This window comes from Lipophrys pholis (genome assembly GCF_963383615.2).
Source record: "Lipophrys pholis genome assembly, chromosome: 4".
Lineage (NCBI taxonomy): Eukaryota > Metazoa > Chordata > Actinopteri > Blenniiformes > Blenniidae > Lipophrys > Lipophrys pholis.
Window position 1 is genome coordinate 35,419,432 of NC_137637.1, and position 13,475 is coordinate 35,432,906.

At 49.0% G+C, this 13,475-nt stretch overlaps 1 protein-coding gene across 2 annotated transcripts in view; it reads left to right on the forward strand.

Annotated features, from left to right (window-relative positions):
- Nucleotides 1-13,475, forward strand: part of flnba (filamin B a) — a 54,276-nt gene that overhangs the window by 38,266 nt on the left and 2,535 nt on the right. The window contains exons 30-47 of one of the 2 annotated variants that reach the window (XM_080461471.1): nucleotides 412-565; nucleotides 787-976; nucleotides 1,345-1,592; nucleotides 2,577-2,660; nucleotides 4,390-4,489; nucleotides 5,289-5,429; nucleotides 5,525-5,653; nucleotides 6,165-6,338; nucleotides 6,478-6,645; nucleotides 6,774-6,977; nucleotides 7,334-7,486; nucleotides 7,631-7,753; nucleotides 8,706-8,972; nucleotides 9,090-9,227; nucleotides 9,312-9,427; nucleotides 11,317-11,449; nucleotides 12,387-12,563; nucleotides 12,696-12,914. In XM_080461471.1, coding sequence (XP_080317597.1) covers nucleotides 412-565; nucleotides 787-976; nucleotides 1,345-1,592; nucleotides 2,577-2,660; nucleotides 4,390-4,489; nucleotides 5,289-5,429; nucleotides 5,525-5,653; nucleotides 6,165-6,338; nucleotides 6,478-6,645; nucleotides 6,774-6,977; nucleotides 7,334-7,486; nucleotides 7,631-7,753; nucleotides 8,706-8,972; nucleotides 9,090-9,227; nucleotides 9,312-9,427; nucleotides 11,317-11,449; nucleotides 12,387-12,563; nucleotides 12,696-12,914 — 2,918 coding nt within the window. The remainder of the gene's footprint in view (nucleotides 1-411; nucleotides 566-786; nucleotides 977-1,344; nucleotides 1,593-2,576; nucleotides 2,661-4,389; nucleotides 4,490-5,288; nucleotides 5,430-5,524; nucleotides 5,654-6,164; nucleotides 6,339-6,477; nucleotides 6,646-6,773; nucleotides 6,978-7,333; nucleotides 7,487-7,630; nucleotides 7,754-8,705; nucleotides 8,973-9,089; nucleotides 9,228-9,311; nucleotides 9,428-11,316; nucleotides 11,450-12,386; nucleotides 12,564-12,695; nucleotides 12,915-13,475) is intronic. The other variant, XM_080461472.1, reaches the window with a different exon arrangement.

Here is a 13,475-nt window from a genome sequence, read left to right on the forward strand (position 1 = left end):
ATTAACAGGAAGAAACTTCCCATGGAGGCAGAACATGTCCGTTAATCAGCTTAGAGGGTTAAAGAGCAACAGAACTAAACATAATCAGCATGTTGGAGGCTGAAGGGAAACGAAGCACCAACCAGGAACCGTCGGTTCATTTCTCAACAGTTTAAAGAGCACACTGCATTAGAACGCTCTCCCAGCCGCCTGACCCCAGAGCGAGCGGCCGCCGCCTGACCCCAGAGCGAGCGGCCGCCGCCTGACCCCAGAGCGAGCGGCCGCCGCCTGACCCCAGAGCGAGCGGCCGCCGCCTGAACCGTGGCCGCTGTCGCGCTCTGAACCGAGAGCGGCCTGTAGTCAAACAGACGTGTCCAGTCACATGCAAGAGAATAAACCAAATGTTTAAAGTGTTGGACCGTTCCTCTGCAGCCCCTCTACCTTCCGGGTCCTTCCCACCTTCGATGCCAGTAAAGTGCGAGCCGGCGGTCCGGGGCTGACCAGCAGCGTTCCTGCCAGCTTCCCTGTGGAGTTCAACATCGACGCCAAGGACGCCGGCCAGGGCCAACTGAGCGTACTCATCACTGTCAGTCTCACTCTCTCTCACTCACACTCTCACTCACTCACTCACTCACTCACACTCTCACTCACTCACTCACTCACTCACTCACTCACTCACTCACTCACTCACTCACTCACTCACTCACTCACTCACTCACTCACTCACTCACTCACTCACTCACTCACTCACTCACTCACTCACTCACTCACTCACTCACTCTCACTGCGGTTCTTTTTCCACTTCAGGACCAGGAAGGTAAAGTTAAAGAACCGAGTATCCATGACAACGGTGACGGTACGTACCAGGTGTCCTACCTCCCCGACCGGACGGGACGCTACACCATCATCATCAAGTACGGCGGCGACGACATCCCAGCTTCCCCGTACAGAGTCCGCGCCATGGCAACCGGAGACGCCAGCAAGTGCACAGTAACAGGTGTGTGTGTGTGTGTTAATTCGATTCCACACTCGGAAAGCCATCATGGTTCCCCTTTGTCATTCGTGGTGCTCTTCATCTTCTTCATTTTCTTCATCCTGTCAATCTTTATCATGTTGTTTTTTGTCTTCATTTTCTCATTTCTTCATTTTTCCTGATTTGTCCTTTTCCCTCGGTCCTTCTCCTTTGTCCTCGTTCCTCTCCTCAGTCCTCCTCATATTCATCTTTTTCTCCAAGTTGCTCTTCAGAACGTTTCATCCCAGATGAAACCAGTTGAGTCCTTGAGAACCTCCAGTCGAGTCTCTAATCCTATTTTGTCGTTAATGCGGTTTTGATGAGGATGTTTGGCGCCACCTTCTGGTCCTCAGGTCCCGGCGTTGGACCCACGGTGGCCATCGGCCAGCCGCTGGGTCTGGTGGTCAACGCTCAGGCTGCTGGGAAGGGGAAGGTGAGCTGTGTGGTGGTGCAGCCCGACGGCAGCGAGGTGGAGGCCCAGGTGGTGGAGAACCAGGACGGCACCTTCGACATCTTCTACAGCGCTCCGGCTCCCGGGAACTACGTCATCTACGTCCGCTTCGGAGGGGAGAACATCCCGCGCAGCCCCTTCAACGTCACGGTGAGAAACTACCTGAGGCTCTTCATCTGGGGTTCCCTCTTCGACGCTACATCAACATGTTTCTACTACTTTACTTGGTCCCCAAACAGCAGCTGGACTCCTTCTGGTCCTTGAGATCAGAGTTTCCCAGCTTCAGCTCCTCGGAGCCTCAGATGATGGTCTGAGTTAAAACGTGTTGGTGAAGCTCAACACTTCGACCAACGTTCAGAACAAAGAGCTCAGGGTGATAGAAGAGCTGCTGCTCAATCAATAAGGACTTTTCCAGGTTCAAATCTCGGATTTGATTGTGAACATTGAGACTCTTGTGTGTGTGTGTGTGTGTGTGGGGGGGGGGGGGGGGTATTGCAGTAACAAAAGGCTCCCACTAGTGGCCCAACATGCCAACTACATTGTTTTCAGCTGTTCTGCAGTTTCCGTAAAAAAACACCGATCTTTTCTGAAACAAAACTTTTCCATGTGAACTTTGACTGACTATTGGAAACAGAGGATGATGATCAGGGAGGATGATGATGATCAGGGAGGATGATGATGATGATCAGGGAGGATGATGATGATGATCAGGGAGGATGATGATGATGATCAGGGAGGATGATGATGATGATCAGGGAGGATGATGATGATGATCAGGGAGGATGATGATGATCAGGGAGGATGATGATGATCAGGGAGGATGATGATGATCAGGGAGGATGACGATGATCAGGGAGGATGACGATGATCAGGGATGATGATGATGATCAGTGATGACGTCACGTTGCAGCTCTTTCTGGTTTCACTTCCTGTTCACTGAAGGGTCGTGGCTCAGATTCAGGTGTTCACAGCTCTTCTACAGCTGCAGGAGGAAACTGAGTCACCTGGCTCCTGTGTCTCCGGCGGTGGCAGTGTGGACTTGGTTTCTTGGTGACGCTGGTGGTGTGAACGCCGCTGCCTCCATGTTGGATTGGCTGCAGTGTGACTGAGTTCCTACTGTCCTACTGTCCTCAGGCCACTGATGAGGTTCCCATCATGCAGGATCAGAAGTCTTCACTGCAGCAGGCTGCTCCTCCAGGAGCTGGCTTCCAGCCATGGGTACCCCAATACACACTCCAGTACACACTCACTACTCCAGTACACACTCACTACTCCAGTACACACTCACTACTCCAATACAGTCATTCACACACTTTACACTGCGACTGACTGGGTTTACTATGTATTTATTTTTCTCTGCATCTCCAGGGAAGATTTTGATTCTTTTGGGGAAAAAGTTTTTCCCCTAAATAAAATCGAATGTGTGTAAAAGAGGAGAATGAAGCTGAGTCATGCTGCGATCTGTGCTGAGTCGCTGTTCTTGGTTCCCTCCATCGATGGTTGTCAGTTACTTCTCTTCATGGTTCCTGTCTTCATTTCAAGATGGTTCCAACAAATAGACTTTAACTATTGTCACAATAATGAGTTCCCACCATTTGAGGGTTATTTTGTTTTGGTTCCCAGTGAGCAGATGTCTGAACTGTCGCTGTGGCTTCCATCCACTGTAATCAGTGAGTGGTTTCCATGGCAGGCTGTATTGATTGTAAATTATTGGTAGCACTTTGTCGGACCATTATTGATTCTCATTGCAGAGTGTCATCAGATCGGTTCCTCCCATTTCAGGGATTGGGTTTCACAGCAGACTGTAATGATGACAGTCTACAGTGTTAAAAGTTCTCATCATAAATCCAATCAATTAATCAATATCTCGGGTAAACAGTCAAAGATTTAATCTTTTCTCTGCCCAGTTCAAGATAAAAATTTTAGTAAACAGTGCAAAAAGCCACGATGAGGTGAAGGGATCCATTACGACTCACACTTTAAAACACACACACTTTAAAACACACACACACACTTTAAACACACACACACACACACACACACACACACACACACACACACACACACACACACACACACACACACACACACACACTTTAAAACACACACACACACACTTTAAAACACACACACTTTAAAACACACACACACACACTTTAAAACACACACACTTTAAAACACACACACACACACTTTAAAACACACACACACACACACACTTTAAAACACACACACACACACACACTTTAAAACACACACTTAAAACACACACACACACACACACACACACACACACACTTTAAAACACACACTTTAAAACACACACACACACACACACACACACACACTTTAAAACACACACACTTTAAAACACACACACACACACACACACACACACACTTTAAAAAACACACACACTTTAAAACACACACACACACACACACACACTTTAAAAAACACACACACTTTAAAACACACTTTAAAACACACTGCTCCTCTCTGTTGCAGGTGAACGCTGGTTAAAGCCTGGCCTCTTCTCTCTCTCCTCTCCTTAAATGTGCTCGCTCGCCCGCTTTGCCTCCTTGTCGTCATCGCTTCTCTTTTCCTCTCAGCCAATGAGATCGCAGCAAACCTTAACACTGTCGATGAAGAAACCTTTCTGAACGCCGCGCTCTTGTTCCAGGTTGTTTTGGTTTTCTTTTTCTCTCCTCCAGGCCTTAATGTTGTTCTTTCTGTCCTCCCTTTCCCCCGGTGCACTCTTCATCACTGTGGCTGCATCACAGTCATCTCACCATCATCATCATCCCTCATAATCCACTGCACTGCGTCTCCCAGATGCTCCTTTGTGGGCGGGGCTTGGATGCAGCAGCATGCTTGCTGTTGGTCTTGTTGAGAAGTTTTATTTGTCCACTCGATTGTCACACTTGGACTGGTTTGTTTTCTGCAGGTGACGTCGGACAACAAGTCCGTCGGCAGCGTGAACGGCAGCGGCTTCAGACCTTTCGACATGGTGATACCGTTCTCCTTCAGGAAGGGAGAGATCACAGGTGAGACCAGGCTTCATGTCGGAGCTGTAGTTACCATGCAACTCCACAGAAAGCACCGTGTGGAGCTCTGACGCCTTCAAGGTGACTTATCTTTTGGTCATTCAAATTTTTCTTTGTTTTAACATAATGTCTTAAACATTTTCACATGTCAGAGGTGTAATATCAGAATATTTTACTCTAAGCGTAAAAGGAAGTATGACATGAAGAAACTGCAGCCCCAGCGTCATGATTCATACATATTCAAAGCATAAATACAATCACATGTATGACGATACCTATCCTTCCCACAATGCCTTGCACCCTTTAAGGCGTTACCCCTTTATGTAGGCCACACACTTCCTGTACCTGACTGGTTTCACTCGCAGCACTATTGACCCTGGTCATCATCTTTTTAAAAGCAGCAGTCGTGAGTTTCAACCTGCAGCTCTGGTTCCTGAGGCTCTGCCAGTAGTCTGAGCCGAGCCCAACACAAGCAGGTTACTGTCAGCTGGAGCTGTGCTTGGTGAGGCCTGGTGGCATTACAGCCTGAGCCATTGACAAACATCGTTGTGGGGATTCTAGTAAAGGTTGTTTAAGCCGTCTTTCAGAACCACCTTCCAGAAGGATGGTACCATAGGTACCATGTGCCCAACTCTTTATGGCATTTCCTGTCCTGAGCGAATCAAACCGTTTCACACAGTTTCAGTGTTGTAAAGTAATATCCGTGTACGATCTTAAAGTGGATAAGCTTGCTCCTGGGTCCCTTGTAGCCCAGCGAGGTGACTTGTTGCTAAGCAGCGTCCCTCCCGGTGTCTTTCAGGTGAGGTGCTGATGCCTTCAGGGAAATCTGCTCAGCCGCTTATCACCGACAACCAGGACGGGACGGTCACCGTGCTGTACTCTCCTACCGAGGCCGGCCTGCACGAGATGCACATCAAATACAACGGCACTCACATCCCAGGTAGACGGTCAAACATCATCTTAATGCGTTCCAACTGAAGCCAGTGGTCCTGCGGCGCCGCCGTTTCAGACGATGACTGTGTGCTGACGTTGCAGAGTCTCCTCTTCAGTTCTACGTGAACCATGCCAGCAGTCCCAACGTCACGGCGTACGGTCCTGGTCTGAGCTACGGCGTCGCCAACAAGCGGGCCACGTTCACAGTGTTCACTGACGACGCCTCTGAAGGTACGTTCCACCGCCGCAGGACGCTGCTCAGCAACAAGAAAGACGTGTCCTCAGGGCTTTAATGTGTGAAGACACTCGGCACAGAAGGGTTGAGCTTCGTCCACAGGGAGTAGCAGAGTAGAAAGGGGACTGACATGGCGCCCTCTAGAGGCCCAAACATCCTTTTGATAATTTTTCTGAAATACAAAAATGATGCGTTTTTCACTTAAAACATTGTGGTTGTGTCCGATCGGTCCAGTCTGGCTCAGATCTGTTCTGTTATAAATACTTACTTTCATAAATACTTTCTGTGAAGGTCGGCTTCTGAGAAGTGAGTTCATGGCGAGTCGTCTGTGTAGAACTCCTCTCCTCTTCAGTCCTTCCAACTCCTCCAGACTTTCTTTAGCAGTGAATCAAACCCTCTAACTGGAATATGGCTTAGAGCAGAATGAGGACTCCAGATTCCCTGATCAAGTCCTGGTTTAAGTTTAATCCAGAGTAGGTCTGTTGTTAAGTCTGTCTCCTCCTCCAGGTGGTCTGGACCTGGCCATCGAGGGTCCGTCCAAAGCGGACATCAGCTGCGTGGACAACAAAGACGGCACCTGCAGCGTGAGCTACCTGCCCCTGCTGCCGGGAGACTACAACATCCTGGTCAAGTACAACGAGGCCCACATCGCCGGCAGCCCGTTCACCGCCAGGATCATCGGTGAGCAAACGGACATTCTGGTCCGGGTGGATCCATGGATCAACCTCGGTGCTGCTCCGACAGATTCTGGACTGTTGCTTTGGTGGGATTTGGCTTCTCGCGACATCATGAAAGTTGATGTACTTTCCTTGTCACACAGACGACCCGAATGAAAACCAGCGCCGCTCTCAGGTCAAACTTGGCTCTGCAGCAGATTTCTCTCTGGACATCAATGAGACGGACCTCAGCCTGCTGACGGCCAGCATCAGAGCGCCGTCTGGACGGGACGAGCCCTGCCTGCTGAAGAGGATGGCCAACAACCACATCGGTAACACACACACACACACACACACACACACACACACACACACACACACACACACACACACACACACACCAAAGGAATCAACTGTCCAATAAGCAGGTACTGATTACATGACCTTCCTCCTCCTCCAGGTATCTCCTTCATCCCCCGGGAGGTTGGCGAGCACCAGGTCAGCATCCTGAAGAACGGCCGCCACGTGGCCAACAGCCCCATCGCCATCATGGTGGTCCAGTCAGAGATCGGAGACCCGGCCCGGGTCCAGGTGTTGGGAGACGGCCTGGTGAAGGGAACCACCTTCACCGACTCCAGCTTCGTGGTGGACACTCGGGAGGCCGGTCAGAACACTGCGCCACGGCTCAGCCAAACTTTCTGCAGCTTTTCTTCCCACAGTTTATCCCTCCTGAGAGTCGGTCACGTCCCAAAAAGAAAAACTGTAATCTTTATCATATTGTTTCAGGAACAGAGAATAGTTGTAAAAGTTTATTATTTAATGTGTCTCTATTTATTGATGTGGTGTAAGGCCTCTTTTACAAGTCTCACTTTAAAGGAAAGTCTGAATTCTGAGTTTAAAGTCAGAACTCTGGTTTTCATTCGCTGTGACCTTAATCCTCTGCTGTACTGATAAAACTCCTGAATGAAGGTAAATATAACTAAAGAGAGAAAAAAGGTCCAAACGTGTTTGTTCCTCCAGGTTATGGCGGTCTGGCTCTGGCCATCGAGGGTCCCAGTAAGGTGGACATCAAGACGGAGGACATGGAGGACGGGACCTGTGGGGTCACCTACTGTCCCACCGAGCCTGGAAACTACATCGTCTCCATTCGCTTCTCGGACCAACACGTTCCAGGTAGCATCAGCCTCCTGCTGACTCAGCATTTCTGAGTGCACAAAGACCAGCGACGTATTGATTCAGTTATTTCACCTGACGGAGGTTCCGCTGCTCTGGAGAACCCGGGTGTTCACAGGGTTAAATAGTTCTTCTCCTTGACAGGAAGTCCGTTCACCGTGCCCGTCACTGGAGAAGGCCGCATCCGGGAGAGCATCACCCGGCGGCAGAGGGCCGCCTCCGTCACCAGTGTAGGGAGTGTGTGTGACCTCAGCCTCAAGATACCAGGTACACACACACACACACACACACACACACACACACACACACACACACACACACGTAATAATGGCAAGGCATTCAGACAGAAGGCATGTCGCAGTGTTTTAAAACATTGTATTTGTAGTTATTCTACCTTTTCCGAATCACTTTGACAGAGAATCTGCAGTAAGAACCAATTTAAAAATTCCAATGATGATAAATAGAAATGATGAGAAGAAAAGTCCTGGAGGTTTTTGTTGACCTCAGATCTGTTTCCTGTTCAGGTTTCCATTTCTCTACCTGCCGTTTCCTCTTTGTTTCCTGACATCTTCCTCTCTTTTCCATCATTTCCTTTCTTCCTCTTTTGTATCTCACCACCGTCTGTCCTTCCGCTTTTCTTCCTCCTTCTCCTCCTCAGTTTCTCCTCCTCTTCCTCTTGCTTTCCTCCTCCTTCTTTTCTCCATCACTTCTTTCCTCCAGAAAGCTGGTTCCTCCTGGTCTTGTCTCGGCACCTCCTCTCTCGCCCCTCCTCCCACTCCTATTGCTCCCTCTGGTGGTCTGGAGGAACCGGCTGTCACCCTCCTCGCCTCTCTAGCGCTCCCCAGGATCGGAGCCTCTCTCCTGGGCACGTGCGGCTCATTTCTGGCCTCTCTGGTGTGGTGCTGGTGGGAGGAGCCAGAGCAGCGCGTGGCGCTTGGTTTGTTGACCCCCGCCGCTCGGCGGGCGGAGACGAGGTGGAGGGTGCGTTACAGTGCCGATACCACATTCATGACTGCATTTCCAGAAAAGTTGGGACGGTTTTTGACCTGAGCTGGGAAACAAGACGCAACCATTTGCTTTAATCATAAACCTGTTTTAGACGTGGAAATTTAAACCTTATTTTCTTTTTCTCATATTCTCCTTTGGTTCTTCTGAACCACTTTGGTTTCTCCTGTCGCACCATTAAAACCGTCAAAAACCAAACATTTGTTGTTTGCAGCCATCGACATGAAGGACGTCACCGCCGACGTGACCTCGCCTTCCGGATCCACCCGACCCGCCGAGCTGGTTGCCGTGGGGAGCGACACCTACTGCGTACGCTTCGTTCCCACGGAGATGGGCGTGCACAGCGTCAACGTGAGGTACAGGGGTGTGCACGTGCCGGGCAGCCCCTTCCAGTTCACTGTGGGACCCCTGGGAGAGGGCGGGGCCGCCATGGTGAAAGCTGGGGGGCCCGGCCTGGAGGGCGCACAGGCTGGAGAGCCAGGTACACACACACACACACACACACACACACACACACACACACACACACACACACACACACACACACACACACACACACACCTGTTTTCTCCATTCTCACCTGGTTTCTCGTCCACAGCGGAGTTCAGTATCTGGACGCGGGAGGCCGGAGCCGGCGGTCTCTCCGTGGCGGTGGAGGGTCCGAGCCGCGCAGAGATCTCCTTCGACGACCGCAAAGACGGATCGTGTGGCGTCTCGTACATCGCTCAGGAGCCTGGTAGGCTCGCTCGCTCGCTCGCCCGCTCGCTCGCCCTCTCGCTCGCTCTCCTGACCTTTGCCCCTCTTCCCTCGCCCCCTGCAGGCGACTACGAGATCTCGGTGAAGTTTAATGAGCAGCACATCCCCGACAGCCCCTACCTGGTCCCGGTCGTTGCCCCGATGAACGATGCCCGGCACCTCACTGTTACAGGTCTTCAGGTGAGACACGAGGAGACACCCCCACACCCCCCCCCCCCCCCCCCCCCCCCACCCCCCCGCTCAGCTGCATAACAACATGGAGTCTGTGTGAGGGCTCCACTGCTGTGGGCTTCAACGTGACCTGACAACATTAATGATTAAAATAAAAGCTTTTAAAAATTGAAATCAAACACAACAAATAAATGATTAAAAATACCAATATAAAATACAAGTGAATTTGAAATAATATACATGTTTTTAATGAAGATTATAATTAAAATAGTGCAAAATAATTTTTTACCAAAATTTATATGTAGAAAATTAATAGTAAATGTATCGTCAAATATACTGGATTATTATTAAAATGTTCAGTTTCTGGACATAATTAAATTGTTGTCAATCTTTAAATCAGAAACCTTGTCCTTCTCGGATCATCAGCATATCTTCACATTTCACTTATTCTCTTGATTCCTGTTGGTTGCAGTTTTATCTAATTACCTATTTAGAAAAAATAAACGGGATTAAAACTATATTTTGGGGGGATTTTTTGGAGGATTATCTTCTTTTCTTGCTGAAAAGTAAATATATTATGCGTTTTACAAAAGCTGTGATTCAAACTTGATGTTTTTGAGAGGTTTCTGCAGGTTTGAGTCTTGCAGGCTTATTACCACTAAAGTTTGTGCTGACTGTGTTGAAATGCCCACATCAGGTGAATCATCACACCCGATGCTTATCAGGTCAAATGTGTTTGACTTTTCCTTATGCAGCTGACCTCCAACATGTGACCACAGCCAGGTAAACACTAACTCGTGTTAGAGTTACCACTAAAGGAAGCAGGATGTCAAAAAATACTTAATCTGCCCTTTGTCATTTCCTCCTGTTGATCCTGTGACACAGAACTGAGACGATTCATATTATAAAGATCCACAACTCGCATAATGTTCACCAAAGTGTTCAGTGGGTTATTTAAAGGTTTATTATTTTATCTTTTTTAATTAAAGATATTTACACACAGATCTGAGACAAATGCAACACATATTTTGGGGATTAATTGAATTCAATCCCAAAGCAAAGCCGTCCTGCTCCTCTCAGTGGTGTAGCCTGGCTCTGGTCCTCCTCTTGTCTGGTGTGGAGCTGCTGGTGTTTCTCTTGTGTTTCATTTAAAGGCTTTTAACAGCGTCTTCGTCTTCATCTCCTCCTCTTCCTCACCGGCTGCAGCAGACAGACCCTCCTGACAGACACACTAGTAATTTAGGATTGTCTCTTGAAATGGTTGGCCTGTAAACTGTTAGTCTGTCGTTCGATGTTTGAGATGTTCTTCAAATCCCAGTGTTCACGTTATGACTGGACTGTAAGAATTAAGAATCTTTCTTGTCACTTTTTGTCGTCTTTTAATAGTGAAGATCAGACGCCCATGGAGTTGGTGCCATTTACTGGTCGTACCTCAGTCTGCCACTAGTTGGCACTCCAGTGCCGTTGTAAAGCTTCAATATCTGCCCAGGTCTGCACATTGAAGTGTTTTTATCTAAATATTTAGTGAAGCATGAGCGTCGAGACTTTAAAGGATCTTTGTTGAGTTTTAAATGAGATGAAATCAGCCTGAGTGACGGCTCTACAGGGAACTTGTTTCTAATCCTGTCTCTACTGTGGAGCTCTGTCTGCTGGAGCTGCACCTAGAGGAGCTCAGGTAAGTGGAGAAGCAGTCGTAGCCCACCTGCAATGCCTCGGTGCACCACCGGGGGGGTGGGGGGGTGGTGGTAAAGTTAGTTTAGTCTGAACTACATGACGACTCCTCAATCCTGCACTGAACTTGAAGTTGTACAGATTGAACAGTTCAGAATATTCCAGTTGACGGGGATCTCCTCACATTGCTGTTGTTACTTGTCCTTGAACTGTGTATGAACTCGCAGGAGTCCGGCCTGAAGGCCAATCACCCAGCATCCTTTGCGGTGCGACTGAACGGAGCGAAAGGAAAGATGGAGGCCAAAGTTCACAGTCCGTCTGGAGCTCTGGAGGAGTGCGCCGTCACCGAGCTGGAAAGAGGTGCTGAACTGCTCCTTCAACATGTGGAGAGTAAAACAGAAATATAAAGAAGGAAAAGATCCGGGATGAAATTAGAATTTATAAAAAGTATAAATGCTACGTTCAATTACTTAGTTTTTTTTTCAATGGATTGTTTGTGTTTAAATGTCGGGTCTGGTTCGACCGCCACACGTCAGCATGTGATGCCGTTGTCACATGACCCGTCTAGTTTTATGATCACTGAACAAAAATGGCGCGGTGACATTCAGATACCTGATCTGAACAAAGAAAAAGTAACAGGTTCACCAAAACCGTTAAAATCCTGCAGGTTAAATCTGACCTCAGTACTGTCCTGCAGGTTAAATCTGACCTCAGTACTGTCCTGCAGGTTAAATCTGACCTCAGTACTGTCCTGCAGGTTAAATCTGACCTCAGTACTGTCCTGCAGGTTAAATCTGACCTCAGTACTGTCCTGCAGGTTAAATCTGACCTCAGTACTGTCCTGCAGGTTAAATCTGACCTCAGTACCGTCCTGCAGGTTAAATCTGACCTCAGTACCGTCCTGCAGGTTAAAACTGACCTCTGTACTGTCCTGCAGGTTAAAACTGACCTCTGTACCGTCCTGCAGGTTAAAACTGACCTCTGCACCTTCCTGCAGGTTAAAACTGACCTCTGTACCGTCCTGCAGGTTAAAACTGACCTCTGTACCGTCCTGCAGGTTAAAACTGACCTCAGTACCGTCCTGCAGGTTAAAACTGACCTCAGTACCGTCCTGCAGGTTAAAACTGACCTCTGCACCGTCCTGCAGGTTAAAACTGACCTCTGTACCGTCCTGCAGGTTAAAACTGACCTCTGCACCGTCCTGCAGGTTAAAACTGACCTCTGCACCGTCCTGCAGGTTAAAACTGACCTCTGCACCGTCCTGCAGGTTAAAACTGACCTCTGTACCGTCCTGCAGATAAGTACGCCATCCGGTTCATCCCCAGGGAGAACGGCCTCCACACCATCGACGTCAAATTCAACGGCTCCCACATCACAGGAAGTCCGTTCCAGGTCCGAGTGGGTGAGCCGGGCCAGGGCGGCGAGCCCGGGCTGGTGTCGGCCTACGGAGCCGGACTGGAGAGAGGAACCACAGGTTGGTCTGACATGTTGGCGTGTGAAATGACGGAAGTTTCCCAACATGAAGAATGAAATGTTTTGATGGGACGATTCAACATGGACGTTCCTAATGAGAGCCGTTCCTCAGTGTCTCTGGGTTCTCTTGCAGGCGCCCAGTCGGACTTCATCATTAACAACACCAAGGCGGGCCCCGGGGCCTTGGCCCTGACCATCGAGGGCCCGTCCAAGGTGAAGATGGAGTGTCAGGAGGTGACGGAGGGCTACAAGGTGCTCTACACTCCCATGGCTCCTGGAAACTACCTGATCAGCATCAAATACGGAGGACCCAACCACATCAGCGGCAGCCCTTTCAAGGCCAAGGTCACAGGTGAGAGCAGAGCAGGTACACCTGAAGCTTCAGCCAGAGCAGGTACACCTGAGGCTTCAGCCAGAGCAGGTACACCTGAAGCTTCAGCCAGAGCAGCTGAGCCCTCAGGGGAACTCGGTCATCCTGTGGCGCCATTTTCTAGTCATGAGCTCAAAGGTCCGACAGGGGAAAACCTACTGTTGTGCTGTTTACATGAACCTTCTCTGATCTTGTATCAATCAGGTAGATAAGTTCTTGATTGACCTCTGTAACGTCAACAGTGGCAACTTTCCAGTCCTACTTGGAGTTGACCTTTGACCCCGTTGATCATGATTCATTATGAGACTGGCAGGAACACTCAATCGTTGACACAGCACTAAATGGTTCAAACATTCTACCTATACTCTTTATGGCAGCATCTCTTGTTTGTTGTGTCGCCAGTTCAAGTCTGAGCTTGTGGAGTTCCTCAAGGTTCCATTCTGGGCCCACTTCTGTTTCACCTCTGCTTCTTTCTAGTGAAACAGAACCAGAGTTAATGCTCTACTGTGATGGTGGAATTGAGAAAACATCCCTGAAGTTCTT